General features: G+C 37.8%; 2 protein-coding genes across 4 annotated transcripts; both read left to right on the forward strand.

Annotated features, from left to right (window-relative positions):
• Window positions 1-136: 136 nt before the first annotated feature.
• On the forward strand, window positions 137-2,195 carry LOC132195036 (uncharacterized). Of its 2 annotated transcripts, none has more exons than XM_059616741.1 (3): window positions 137-1,427; window positions 1,542-1,770; window positions 1,822-2,195. In XM_059616741.1, exons 1-3 carry the CDS (start codon window positions 219-221, stop codon window positions 1,992-1,994), a joined length of 1,611 nt encoding a protein of 536 aa, XP_059472724.1. In that variant the 5' UTR covers window positions 137-218; the 3' UTR covers window positions 1,995-2,195. The 2 variants fall into 2 exon arrangements, with proteins under 2 accessions (XP_059472724.1, XP_059472733.1); XM_059616750.1 differs by having other exon boundaries at window positions 1,831-2,195.
• Window positions 2,196-2,548: 353 nt separating this feature from the next.
• Window positions 2,549-12,381, forward strand: LOC132199423 (uncharacterized). Of its 2 annotated transcripts, XM_059624156.1 has the most exons (10): window positions 2,549-2,718; window positions 2,909-3,057; window positions 3,112-3,599; window positions 3,699-4,088; window positions 4,153-4,271; window positions 9,306-9,415; window positions 9,971-10,080; window positions 10,146-10,260; window positions 11,202-11,343; window positions 11,658-12,381. In XM_059624156.1, exons 2-10 carry the CDS (start codon window positions 3,044-3,046, stop codon window positions 11,688-11,690), a joined length of 1,521 nt encoding a protein of 506 aa, XP_059480139.1. In that variant the 5' UTR covers window positions 2,549-2,718; window positions 2,909-3,043; the 3' UTR covers window positions 11,691-12,381. The 2 variants fall into 2 exon arrangements, with proteins under 2 accessions (XP_059480139.1, XP_059480231.1); XM_059624248.1 differs by lacking the exon at window positions 11,202-11,343.
• Window positions 12,382-12,658: the final 277 nt, after the last annotated feature.

The raw sequence follows: 12,658 nt of genomic DNA on the forward strand, positions 1-12,658 counted from the left end.
ATTTTTTATTTGTGCACTTTTTTCTCTAATCATTTTGTTGGCCAAAATAATAACAATATGATATCCCACAAATGGGAAACAAAGTTAAAAGTTATATATTTCTTTGCATGCATGAAATGTTATAACAATAATTGCAAAACAATGGTTAAATGTGGTAATTTTAAAAACGGTTGAATTGTTGGTTGTAATAGCATTGTTTGAAATTCTTCGTTCAAAATATGCAATTCTTCACAAAAATTCTTGAGTTCAGCCGGTCGTTTTTTTCTGTAAATCAAACGCAACGGGACACTACCAAGTTTATGGAGGTGGCAATGCAGAGGGTCAACTCTTATGAATTGTGCATGGTCGACTTGAAGGACATCGTGCAGCGGCACGAGAGTGAAATCAAGTTGAATCAAGAGGCCAACCTGCAGCTGCTCAACGCCATCCAGGAGCAGTTAGAGATTCGAATGAACAAATGCTCGTCTCGGCTGAACACCCTGGAGAACAAAATGTCATCGCAATCGGAGCAGTTAAAAGCTGGCATGGATGGAATGAAAGCGCAGCTTCTGGAATTACACAAAAATCTTGACTCACTCGCCAACTCCCTGAGCAATACTGAAATTCACTCTGGAGAACAGTATGAGTTATTAGAAAATGCCACCACGATGAATGCCAGCAAACTCAAAGAACTGATGACACTTGTTATGTCTTGTTCCCACAAGCTGAGGGAGCATGTCCACTACAGCAAACATTTTGCTGAAAATTTGGATCAATTCTTGGGCCGACAAGACATTGAGTTGGGAAGACTGCGCGATGAGATGATGGCTCAGAGGTGCTGGCACGATAAGGAAATTTTCCGACTTGCCCAAGAAGTAGCAAGAGTTGGCCAAGCCAAAGACCAAAGGGATGCGGAATTTTCAATCTTGAGGGAGCAAAGAGACAAATTGCAAGAAGAACAGAAAGTGAATCTGAAGGTCCTCGAGGGTGCAGTGCAAGAGAACAGACAGGAGATTGAAAAAGCAGTTGATGTCATTATGAAACTGAATTTATTTCAAGTGGATGGACCTTCGGAAGAAACCAAGAGCTTTAAGGAAGACATGGTCAAAGTGACTGCCAGGCTGTCAAAGTTGGAGCTGGACGTGAAAGGTTTTCTTTGCAAACTGAATAAGTACTTGGAGCAGAAGAGCAACGGCAATGCAAACACTATGAAAGAGATGGGACGGATTTTTACTCGATTGGAAAGTTTAGAGAAAGACATGAATGATAATGTAAAGCAAGAAATTGAAAAACTGAAGAAAGAGAAAAGTGAACTTACTAAGGAAGTGAGGCATCTGAAGAAAAGCAGGGGAAATGAAAATGGGGGCGATGTGGACCTCAACTTGAAAAATCGACGAGGAGCCCTGGAGAAAACTGCTGTGAGTGCTGATTTAATGAAAAAAGAGCAGGTCAGCATTATGAGAAGATATAAATAAAAGGTTTTCATTAATTCACATTTTTTTTTAATATGCAGGGTCACAAATCTTCTGGATAATTATTTTGGTATTTCTTTTCCTTTGCAGGACGTCTTCCAATCGACCCGTTTAAAACAAAAAGTCACAAAAAACCAGATGACCCAAGTCAACAAACAGCCTTTTAACTTTGTCGAGTCCAAGAGTCGCCCTCTGTGCAGCCCTATAGAACAGATAACCAAAAGCTGGATGGACGAACTAGAAAACACAGTTGACGAGGACACTGAGAAGCAGACTGTGTTGAAAAAGTTGACAATCAACAAATCGCTACATCTTCCAGGTTTTAAATTATTTTAATATTTATATTGAGTAAAAATTTTTTTAAAAATAGGCCTCTCAGAACGTGCACTTGCGCTCTATGGTGACCAGCTACTCATCCAGCCTCCTCGATCAGAAGATTTTGAGCGGCGATCTTTTGAGAATTTCAGCTTGAAAAATGCAACAAGGCGAATAATTTCCAGCAAGCTACCAGTTCCAAAAAGGATAAACATTGGAAATTCTTAAAATCAAGAGACCAAGAACATATCATTATATTATTCTGAATTAATTTCTGAGTAAAATTACTTATCTATTTTGAGCTATTTTGTATGTAATTTTTAAAGTTATTGTATCGCCTATTTTTTCAAGTCAATGTTATTCACAGTTATTCATGAACATGAATCCTAACATCCCTCTATATACTCATACATAAGATATTATTTATAAAAAAAGGGCACGGATAAATAATTTGAGTGAAATTGTTAATTTTTTTTATTAATTTGGCTGCCACCAAAGAAAAATTAAGGTTTTTGTAGCTTATAATAATATAATTATATTGCTGACTGGGTACTAAATTTTTTTTATTGCTTTTTTATAATGAAATAAGTAACTCTGTTATTATTTGTCTGGCTATCGCCACGGCCAAATTTTGTATGCTTCAGCATAAATTTGAGGAAAAGTTTAATTTTAATTAATACAAAATAGCATACGGAATACATATTTGCGCACGTGGCGTTGCCTCCACTTTTTCGTTTCGGATTGAATTGTATGCTTGCTGCCCTCTCCCGGTAAACTTTCCAACTCGGTCAACCAAATCGACAGTGGTTGGTTCGTTGCTCGCTCCGTCTTCAAATCAAATTGCGGTCGCAAAACTCAATTTCAAAACACGAGAATGGCCTCAGAAGAATTCCGATAAAACAACAACGACCGTGACCTACACGAAATCACACCTGCTGACAATTTTAATTCGGTAAGTGTGATTAAATAAAGTGCGTGTAAGTTGCGATCAGAAATCATGTTTTTATTTTAACACATCATATTATTTGCATGGAATTCTCGTGGTTTGTAATATGATCGCTTTTCGTCTGCGTGCCCACAATGCGGCACTAATTCCTGAAATTAGACCCCGATTTCGCACTAACTTGCTTATCTGATTGCAGTCCAGCGTTGTCCAAGGAGGCCCATGATGTGAGACCAACTTGCATCCGCCCACCAGACCGGAGAGTGCCTTTCGGAAAAACATCTGTCGGAGAACAGCTGCGGTTGCCCATGGTTACGGGACTTATTTTTTCATAATGGAGCGCCCCAAGTAAATCTCACCAGCATCAACGTGCAAATTTTCTCAAATTAAAATTTTTATCAGTTCCAGGTCTAGCGGCCGCCGTGAAAAGGAAAAAGAATACAACGGCGGCGGCAGCAAAAGTGGTTCAGCAAAATCAAGCAAGAAGGCAACTAGGACCACTCACGGCTACGCCGGCAACTTCCTCAACAGCACCTACCCCACGACCCTGTTCAACAAGGGTTACAGCTTTTACGACCCTTTCTTTGGTGTTTTGGGCCCTCACGCCTTCTCGAATCCTGCTCCGCCTCCGTATTCGGACCTTTTACAAAAACCCTCCTTTCCCTACTCTTCAAATTTTGCTCAGCCCATGTACCACAACATGCCGGGCAGTCCTTATGCAACTCACTCAGCCGAACCGTCCTCTTTGCCAGTTTATGGTCCCTGGTCATCTCCGAGGACAGTCAGACCTGCTATGTTGTCACCAGCGTGGGATGTTTGGTCTCCAGAGAACAGAGCATTTCGAGATTCTCCTAAAGGAGCACCAACGCCTCCTACAAGATTTAGCAATGGTAAAAATTAATTCAGTTTTATTATTTATTAATTTAAGTATATGTGCATTATAGACAAACAAATATTGCATTTATAAAAATTATGTTTTAATTCATCAGGTTACTTGTGGATTCCCGACGAAGACGACTTTGCCAGTTTGCCACCGCAGGTGTCTTCTGAACTGAAATCTCCTCGCAGCTCACCAAAACCAGACAATCGCAGGTTCAGCGATCCTGGTCTCAACATATCACAGGAGGATAAAGAAAACGAGGAGTCGTCGAATACTGATTGCGGAGAAGATGACGAAGAGGGAGAGTCGGCTGCTGCTTTAGCAATGCAGGGGGGTCTTGTGCAGCGACTTTTGATGGAAATGGGAGCACTGAGAGCAGCTAATCAAAATTTGCAACGCGAGCTGAACGAAACGAAAATTCAACTGGAGACGGTCAAAGCTCGGCAAAATTCATCGTGGAGAAATCTGGGACCGGACTATCATCCTGGAATGTTTGCAGGTTATTTGAATCCTGATTTAGATTTTATATGAAAAAAAAATTAAAATTATTTTAATTTTTGCAGACATGATCCGTGAGGTAAGGGATGCTAGTCGATTGAGAGATGAAGCAATGATGTCCCGTCTCAGAATGGCTAGCAATGGTTTCCAAGATTTCTCTGATGTGCGCCACTACCTCGAAACAGTGAGTCAATTTTTACAATTATCTAAATTCAAATTTTATTTCAATTTCCAGTGTAGTTTTGAATAATTTAATTTTTATTATTTAAATCCTGATATTATTTTGCCTTTAATACCCTAATGCACTTATTCAAATAAATGGCCAAACTTTTATTCAGGTCAAAGCAAAAGCAAGTATACATACATGTTTGGTAGGGAAAACGTAATTTAATTAAAAAAATAAATCAATGCAAAATTCCGAAGTGGTGTAATTAGAGCAAGGCTCCGACAGATGGCACACGATTCTTGTGTTGAGAATTTATTTGCTCGGCAGGTTGCATACACTCGCTCCTCTAGTGGGATTGAAAGCAAACCAGCTTTCATGCATTTGTATAATAAACGCCACTAATTCCGCTCAAATAAATTTTGTAAAGAAATGGTGTTATGAGAAATCTAAATAGCATAAAATTACCATTAACAATCTCAGTGTTTATTTGAATCTAATAATTGTTTTCCGTCGGATTGAGTAAAATTAAATTACAGTACAATTGCACACATAAATGTGTTTGCATTTTGGGTGATTATCTGATAAAGGTTTAATAAATCAATTAGGGAACTCTGAGTATCTAAGGCATTTGAATTGGGGTGCAAAGTGAACGGTAAATAGCTCGAGTCTGGCAGTGTGGTTATATAGACATTGTGTAAGTGTAAGTACAAATACACTGTGTCTATATAAAGTAGCGGATGAGAACAAGATCATCTTGACTATTGACTACCATCATCATCATCATCTTGCTCCGTGATGATGGCCTTTTACTCGTTTGTATGCTGCGATTTGAGTGCTGTTTCAATCAAACAAAAATATTTGCGCTGGCTCTTTTCAAATGTCAGCGCCCAGCAGCAGTAGCAGCAGCCAAGTGTTTAGAAACGACTGCTTGCTTGCTTTGGGTTTGCGTAGAATAAATATGTGCCAGTAGTTGGTGTATGTGTGCTCTCTCCACCTCGATCAAACTAGAATGTGGGGATTTCTAATTCTGTTTGGAGCACTTGCACATATTTGCACCTTCCTTGCTCTTTCCCTTTCAAAACAGCCGGCCAATTGAGCAGATTCACGATTATTTAATTACGAACAGTTAATAATTATTATCTATTTGTCTCAAAGGGCTTCCCCGTAATTTTTTTTTTTTATTTTTTCTACAGAATATTTTATTATTTGCGGAGACTCTTATTGCATCTCTTGGTTCACTTAAAGAACTTCTAAAAATTTTATTTTTTCTGTCTGTTTTTGATTGAGATATTTTATTTTACATCAAAATTAGCAACAAGAAAAATTATTTTTAATCCATTTGTAATAAAGCGGAAGGAATGAAATCTTTTAACTTCGAGATTGTTACAGCTCAAAATTGTGGATTATATTTTCTTCATTTATCCAGTAAATATTGGCAGTTTTGATGCTCTATTTAATATTTTGATTGGGTAAAAGCGAAATTGTACCTAATTGGAAAGCTTGGCAAAAATCAAGATTTGCTCTGATTTTTGTGTTGCGCAAACTTCGATTTTATCAATCTCATTACCAAAAAAAAAAAAAAAAAAAAAAAAATAGAAATATAACAGCTTCCTAAAGTTATTATTATTGTTGTTTATTTTTCCATATTGCTGCATCACATTGTTTACATTATATTTAAAAAGAAGTAATTATTGGACCAAAATGAAAAAATGCATTTGATAAAAGTTGTCCTATTCGAGAATAAAAGAGGAATATTTGGCTAAAACCATTTTCTACCACTGATAAAAGTAAACACTAAAAAGCGACCAAGACCAAAACGCAAATGAGGTGACACGATTGCTTATTTGGGTCCCTCAAAAGGGTCGAGTCACCCATCGAGACAATCGGTGTTTGCCCATATATAGCGCCAGCCGTGGCCGTTTTCTCTCCGAACGCCACAGATTGATGATGAGGCCCTGTCGGCGGCGGCCATTGTTGTTCGGAGCAAGATGAGATTTTTCTTAGTGAGCCAGAGAGTCAAGTTACAGAGGTCTGGGTTTGCCATTGGTTAAAGGCACGGTAAATATTAGCCCATGTAAGTGGATGGATTTCCCTCTTTTCCTTGGTCTCGCATCAACAACAGCACCGCGCTGCATGACGAGGACAATGGCAGCTGTTGTGTGTGTGCCCGCCACTAAAATAATAGAACTTCTCAAGTTTCACGCGCTATCAAGTGACACGTACAATAAGAAGCGACTCCATTAGCTGAATCAGCCTTATTAACTCAACCTTGCCTGCAGGAGGAAAATTTTCACCCTTTTAGTGTTGCCTCACGCCATGATAGAGTTTCCCACCAAAGGGACACTTTTCTTTTTCCATGTGAAAATTGCAAAGTACGTTTCCACGTTTTTTTCTGAGAAATAACTAGGCTAGGTGTTTAGGCGACTTAATGATGTTTTAAAAAATTTATGATTTCTTTTACTTAAACATCAATAACTTAAACAATTCTGTTGACAAAACTTCACGTTTGCGGCTACTTTTATAAGTTTAGAGGGATATCAAAAAAGGCTGGAACTTCTGAAATCATCGATTGATTTATTTCAAGACAGTTAATTTCCAGTTTATTTTGGTTATTTTATCCTTTTTTAATTGCAAAAATGCTATTAAGTTTATATCAATTAGAATGTGGTTGCTTACAATTTTTCAAATTAACTTCTGAATGCCATTTTGCTTTTTTTTATGTATTGCCCTTTTTAAATATTTATTTCCATTTTCATTTTTAATAGTTAATTCTGTTTTTGTGCGTTCTCCTTTTTCCATTATTTGTTGAGGCAACTGGTCGTCAGGTAAAAATATTTTGGTCGACTCCGCGGCACGTTCAATGTTTGCGTTCAGGGGTAGTGTCAACTTTATATATTCTCATCCCGCCAAAAAGAACACCCAGGCAGCGGAAACCTCAATACCGCTCAATACGAGACCTAAAGTGAGGACATCCGACCTTAGGAAAATCAAACAAATTGAAAACACTCTTATTTAAACAAAGGGAGGCGCGCTGGGCGAAACGTGATTCTTGGACTCACCTGCCCATTTTTGTCCGCTTTTTGGCGGCAACGAAAGCGAACGTGAGCTTTTTGACGCAGACATGTCAAAACATGTCATTAATACGACGCTATATAAATTCACCAGAATTACCAGCGATTCAAAATTATTTTAATGCTAATATACCGATACATTGTAATTAAATTAATTAGTAAAACCGCCTAATTGAAACTCATCATTTTAATTAATTATTCATGATTAAATCAATACTCACATCAGTGGAATGGAAATAGAATTTAACGTTATATTATAAACAAAATTATTTGCTCAAAAAGTAGCAAATCAAAGTTCGCTCTTTGATAAACAAACCGATTAATCCAATTAAATCTATAGCATCAAAAGTGCTTCAGTGACGTGAATTAAAAGCAGGTTATCTTTTGCAAACAGGCACACACCGCAAATTTCAATCAAAAAGCTCGTCACTAATATACACAGAAGGAAAAATTAGAAATCGAATAAACATTTCGATTTGGAAAAAAAATTTAATGAGCTTTTGCATACCGCTGTGGAATAATTTATCGCGGGAGTAGCGTTTGCTCTGCGCTCTGTACACACTTGCCATTTTGCGAGATTGATTAAAAAATATCCGTGTTTGCGCGGCGCCTATTATGCTAATGGCAGAGCAATAACAATATGGCGGACGTATAGTCGGGCGATTTTTATTGCCGCGTGCCTGAATAATAAACCTCTCGAGCGTGTATGTAGTGATGCGGCAGATAATTTCAGCGCTAATACCATCCATTGCATGGGGATGGGTGGTGGCGGCGGCGGCAGGTTTGTTGTGAACAAATATTTGAACTGGTTATTACTCTGGAGCCCGTGGTGCTCATGTATAAACTGGCCAGTCATGTGGGAGTGCATTGTGGTGGAAAGTTACATGGAAAATACCCTGGGCGAGCTTTATCGTACATAATGCACGGATAAATAGAAATATATGCAACGCGCGCCGAGGATGCGAACTGCTAAACTCAATAAGCCGAGCCGAACACAAGGGTACAAAGCTCTGCTCTCACTTCTCGGTAAAACTTGCTTCCTTTGAACCAACAGTTTCGTCGGCTTGATGGTCATTTTCCTGAACTACGTAGCCAGCCAAACACCCACTAGTTCTTTAAATCTATTAATTATTCTCTTGAATGTCTTGGCTTTTTTTTTATTTTTATTTATTTTTTAACTAAAAATTTTTTATCATATATACATATTATAGTCAAATTATTTTTTTGTACGAGTTGCATCGCTTGCAAACTGTTAAAAATCCCGAAAAATTTATTTGCTCAAAAATAAAAATTAAATAAAAATTGACGCATATCAAACAAAATATATCACAATTTTTGTGTTTAACAAGTTGCATAATTTAATTTATGTTAGAGGTTTGTTTTTTAAAAGTTTTATTTTTAAGTCATTGGATTTATAAACCAATGTTCGCGCATCAGAACAATTGAAAAATTTTTCGATTGTTAATTGAGCTCTCTGATTGGGTGCAAGTAAAGTTGCACCCAATGAGAGCGCTCGGCAACAATCGAAATTTTCTAATGCGCGAACCTTGGTCTGAGCTAACAGTTCATTCTGTTCATTGCATGGCCTGGTTTATTTTCTAAGCAACTTGCAAAACACCAAGTTTTTTCCAAACCTGCTCATTTTTTCGTCTTTATTCTTGTTGTAGTGAGTTTTGAAACTTGTATTTCTTATTTTTTTTTTAAATGATCATTTATATTTTTCCAACTAAAAGGATGAGTCAAGTTAATTAAATGCGTATGAGATGCATCATTTTTTTAATTTTACACAACGTTTAAAAACGTTTAAAATTTATTTCCAACGCATATTAAAATAAGAAATCTATTCAGTTCGCCGCACAATTAATTATTATGCTGAATTTTCCAAAATGTTTTCAAAATTTTTGCTTATCAATGATTTTTTATACATGCAAAATTTTTAAAATCGCTATTCAAATCCAATTCCTCTTTTAATCTGTTATAGCAAAGCCATCGAAGTAACGAGAGGCCTCGGCGGGAGGCACCCCCTTCGATGAGACCTCAGGCTGCACCTCGCAGGAGAAACTTACGAACCTCGCGTGGAAGTGTACACGGGTGAGTTCAATTTAATACATCTCTACTTTTATATGTGATATCTAAAAACGCATGAAATTTTCAACGAGACTTTTTAAAGCTGGAGGCCTTATCCTGGTGCTCCCTTCTCCCAGTCCCAATAAACATGGGTGCATTTTTATCTTGTCACGCTGATAAAAACAGTTTTCCCCAACGCATATCAAAGATGTTTTGCCGCTTTTACAGCAGCAGGATGTGAAAAGCGAGACACTTTTTGAGATATTTTATCTCCTAATGTATTGCTATGTGCGGCGCTTCCTTTAAGGTGTGACCTGCGATAACCAAACCCTGCCAAGATGGTTGACGCTCACGTCTGTCTCATCCTGCTGCATTAATTGTACCAAATTATACAAAGTCCAAAATTTATTTTTATGCATTTAAAAAAAAAAATCTTTTCTATCTGGATCTGGATAAAAGTTATTCTTAAAAGTGAGTTAATATATTTTTCACCTGCTATGACCATAAACGTCTATGTCATAAGTTGAATAATATTGAATAATATGTTTCTAAATATGGTGCGTGTTATTGATTTTGCAGGAGCAGGGCTGAAAGTAGCATTGACGAAGATGAAAGCAGCTTATCAGGAGACCTGCTATCTGGAAATGCAGAAACCGCGTCTTGCTCGAGCCCAGCAGGGAACTCAAACGGTACAAACATTTGCGTTTCCATTTTGGGATTGTAAATTGACTCGCGAATTCGGATATAATTTCAGTTGCTGGGGTTTTGGCGGAGCAAGTTTCTCAGTTGCAGAAGGAAAAGCAGCAGCTCAACGATGAATTGAAGCAGGCGCGCGATTCCAGGGTGGAGACGGAGGCGCATGTTCAAAAGTGAGTGCAAAATATCCAGCAAATTAATCCACCCCTGCTTGGAAATTGCTTATTAGCAGGAAGAAGTTTATATTTAGTAAACATACACAAATTAAGCCCATACATTCCATCGCAAGGCAATCAAAGCTTCTGCCAGCGAGTTGCGAACTCGCTCTCTGTCGTTTTCTCTCTCCGGATGCTCCGCTACTTTCCAATTATTTTTCCCTCTCTCGTGTAATAAAGTACAAAGTCGGAAGTTGGAAAAGACTTTTCCCTGCGCCCAGCAGCGAGCGCGCTTGGCGCTGCCAGCCTGGTTTGTGTGCTCAGCATCCTCCTTTGCTCTGCCGGGCCTCAGGGCTAATACGCTGTGTGTAATAAAGTAGTCATTTAGATATTAAGAGAAGCCCAGAGCAGCACAGCTGTGCCTTTCATGGTGGCGCGTATCAGCCCTCCCGAGACCCGCCGCTCGGCTGAAAAAAAATCGCGCTCAAAAAGAACAAAATTTTCCGCAGCACAGATTCGTGGTCTGAGCCATGCGGAGTAAAAAATTCATTTTGTAAATTTTAGAAATGTTCAATTGAGAGGGACGTCCTTTATTTTATTTAAATTTTTTTGCACTCCGACCAGTTGGAAATGCATTTTATCGCGGCACTGCTGATTAATTCCTAGTGTTTGCTCTAGATATTAGTTCTCGAATTGCTGAGCAGTTGGAAAAATGCTGATTTATGAGGCCTACGAAGTGTAAAGTTGGAACAAAATTCACAGGATTTCCTTATAAAAATTAAGTGTGATTCGAAGAACTTGACAAACATTATTTACATAGAATAGCAAACATTTTAATTAAAACAATTTTAACTTTTTGCAAAAAGAGATTCTAAATAAACGCTAAAGATAATTTTATTATTTCATATTAAAAATTTGAATTTAAAATTATCGGTATCGGCTCACGGCCGCTTTTGCAGATTGGAAAGGCTTGTTGGGATTCTCCGGAAGAAAATCACTGTGGTAAATGGGGTAGGTGACGGCTTGTCCATGCAGGGCTCCACCGCTTCATCCTCGCCAACGTCCTCTTTGGAACCCGTCCTTACCGGCGCCATGTCACAGGTCAGAGAACCTCCTCTTTATTCAAAACATTCTCGTCCTGGGAGAAGAAAGTTCGGGACGAATTTCGCACTTTTCTGCCACAACTTGCCTCAAAATTTGCAAATGGTCGCACTGAAATTCAGTAAAGTCGCGTCTGCTTATATCTTGAAAGATTGTTTGCTTTTAGTTTTGAATCTAACACTGCACTACAGACTTTTGAGAGCCGCACGAGAACAACTAACTTGGACTAACGCACACACTCACACTCTTGATTAACAAACAGTTTTTTATGATTGGCCTTCTACTTCAGCACACACATATTTTTTTGTTTCCAGGTCACTATCCACGGCCCTGTGACCAACTTGTGAACTTGCCTCTTTTGAATTTTTTTAAGTTAAACAAATAATGGTTACAAAATATAATATTATTTTCCACGGAGAAAGATAGATTCCCTTGCAAGCTAGTGACTATTTCTCTAGCTGTGCGGCTAATTGACAGCGACGTTTATTAAACGCGATACAGGCAAACCATACCAATGAACCAGAATCTGATATACAATTAATGATACCACTGTTATTTACTTGTAGTTGAACCTATAACCATAAAATTATTTTATCAGAAAATTGTGTCCAAGTTTTAAGAAGAATTGGAAAATTTCTAAAAATTTGCCCAGAAGCAATCAAAAGTGTAAACTTTGAATCATCAAGTGATACATTAAAATGTTGAACATCTAAAAAGTCAACATCACTATTTGAATTAACATTGAATGCAATAAACTGACTGAAAGTAGTATTTTTAGACGAAGAAAAGAATGTACGGCACCAATCAGCTTAAAGTTGTTTTATGCAACAAATTTCAAACGCGTTTTGTTTATGTAACTTTTTGAACTAATATTTATATATTCTGCTTTTATTGTTCTATTTACACTTTCTACTTAATTACAGCTGTTTCCAGTATTATGCTCTTTTGTGAAAAAATTGTGTCATTCATTATCGTCATCATCGAATATTGAGCTGCTGAATTTGTCAAATAATAAAATGTGTATAATTCGTACTTGGATTATTCCTTTTCTCTTAAATTGCCCTGTTCTTTGAGCATATCAGTGCTGGCTGGCGTGGAGTGATGAAGTTATACACCACGAATTCTTTGTTTCTTGTGCAAACATTTGTGGAAATGAAAAAGCATACCAACGCAAAGTCTCTTGTGGCGCTCTCTATAAGTTCTGTGTAAATTTTCTTCCCGTTTTTCCTTTTCTCCTTATCATCATCATCATCATCGTTGTCGTCGCCGTTTCAACCCGCTGAAAGTAAGTCTCCCCATAGCTTGTCAACCAACC

The sequence above is a fragment of the Neocloeon triangulifer genome, unplaced genomic scaffold, assembly GCF_031216515.1.
Source record: "Neocloeon triangulifer isolate White Clay Creek 2 clone unplaced genomic scaffold, ASM3121651v1 ptg000001l, whole genome shotgun sequence".
In the NCBI taxonomy this organism is placed as follows: Eukaryota; Metazoa; Arthropoda; class Insecta; order Ephemeroptera; family Baetidae; genus Neocloeon; species Neocloeon triangulifer.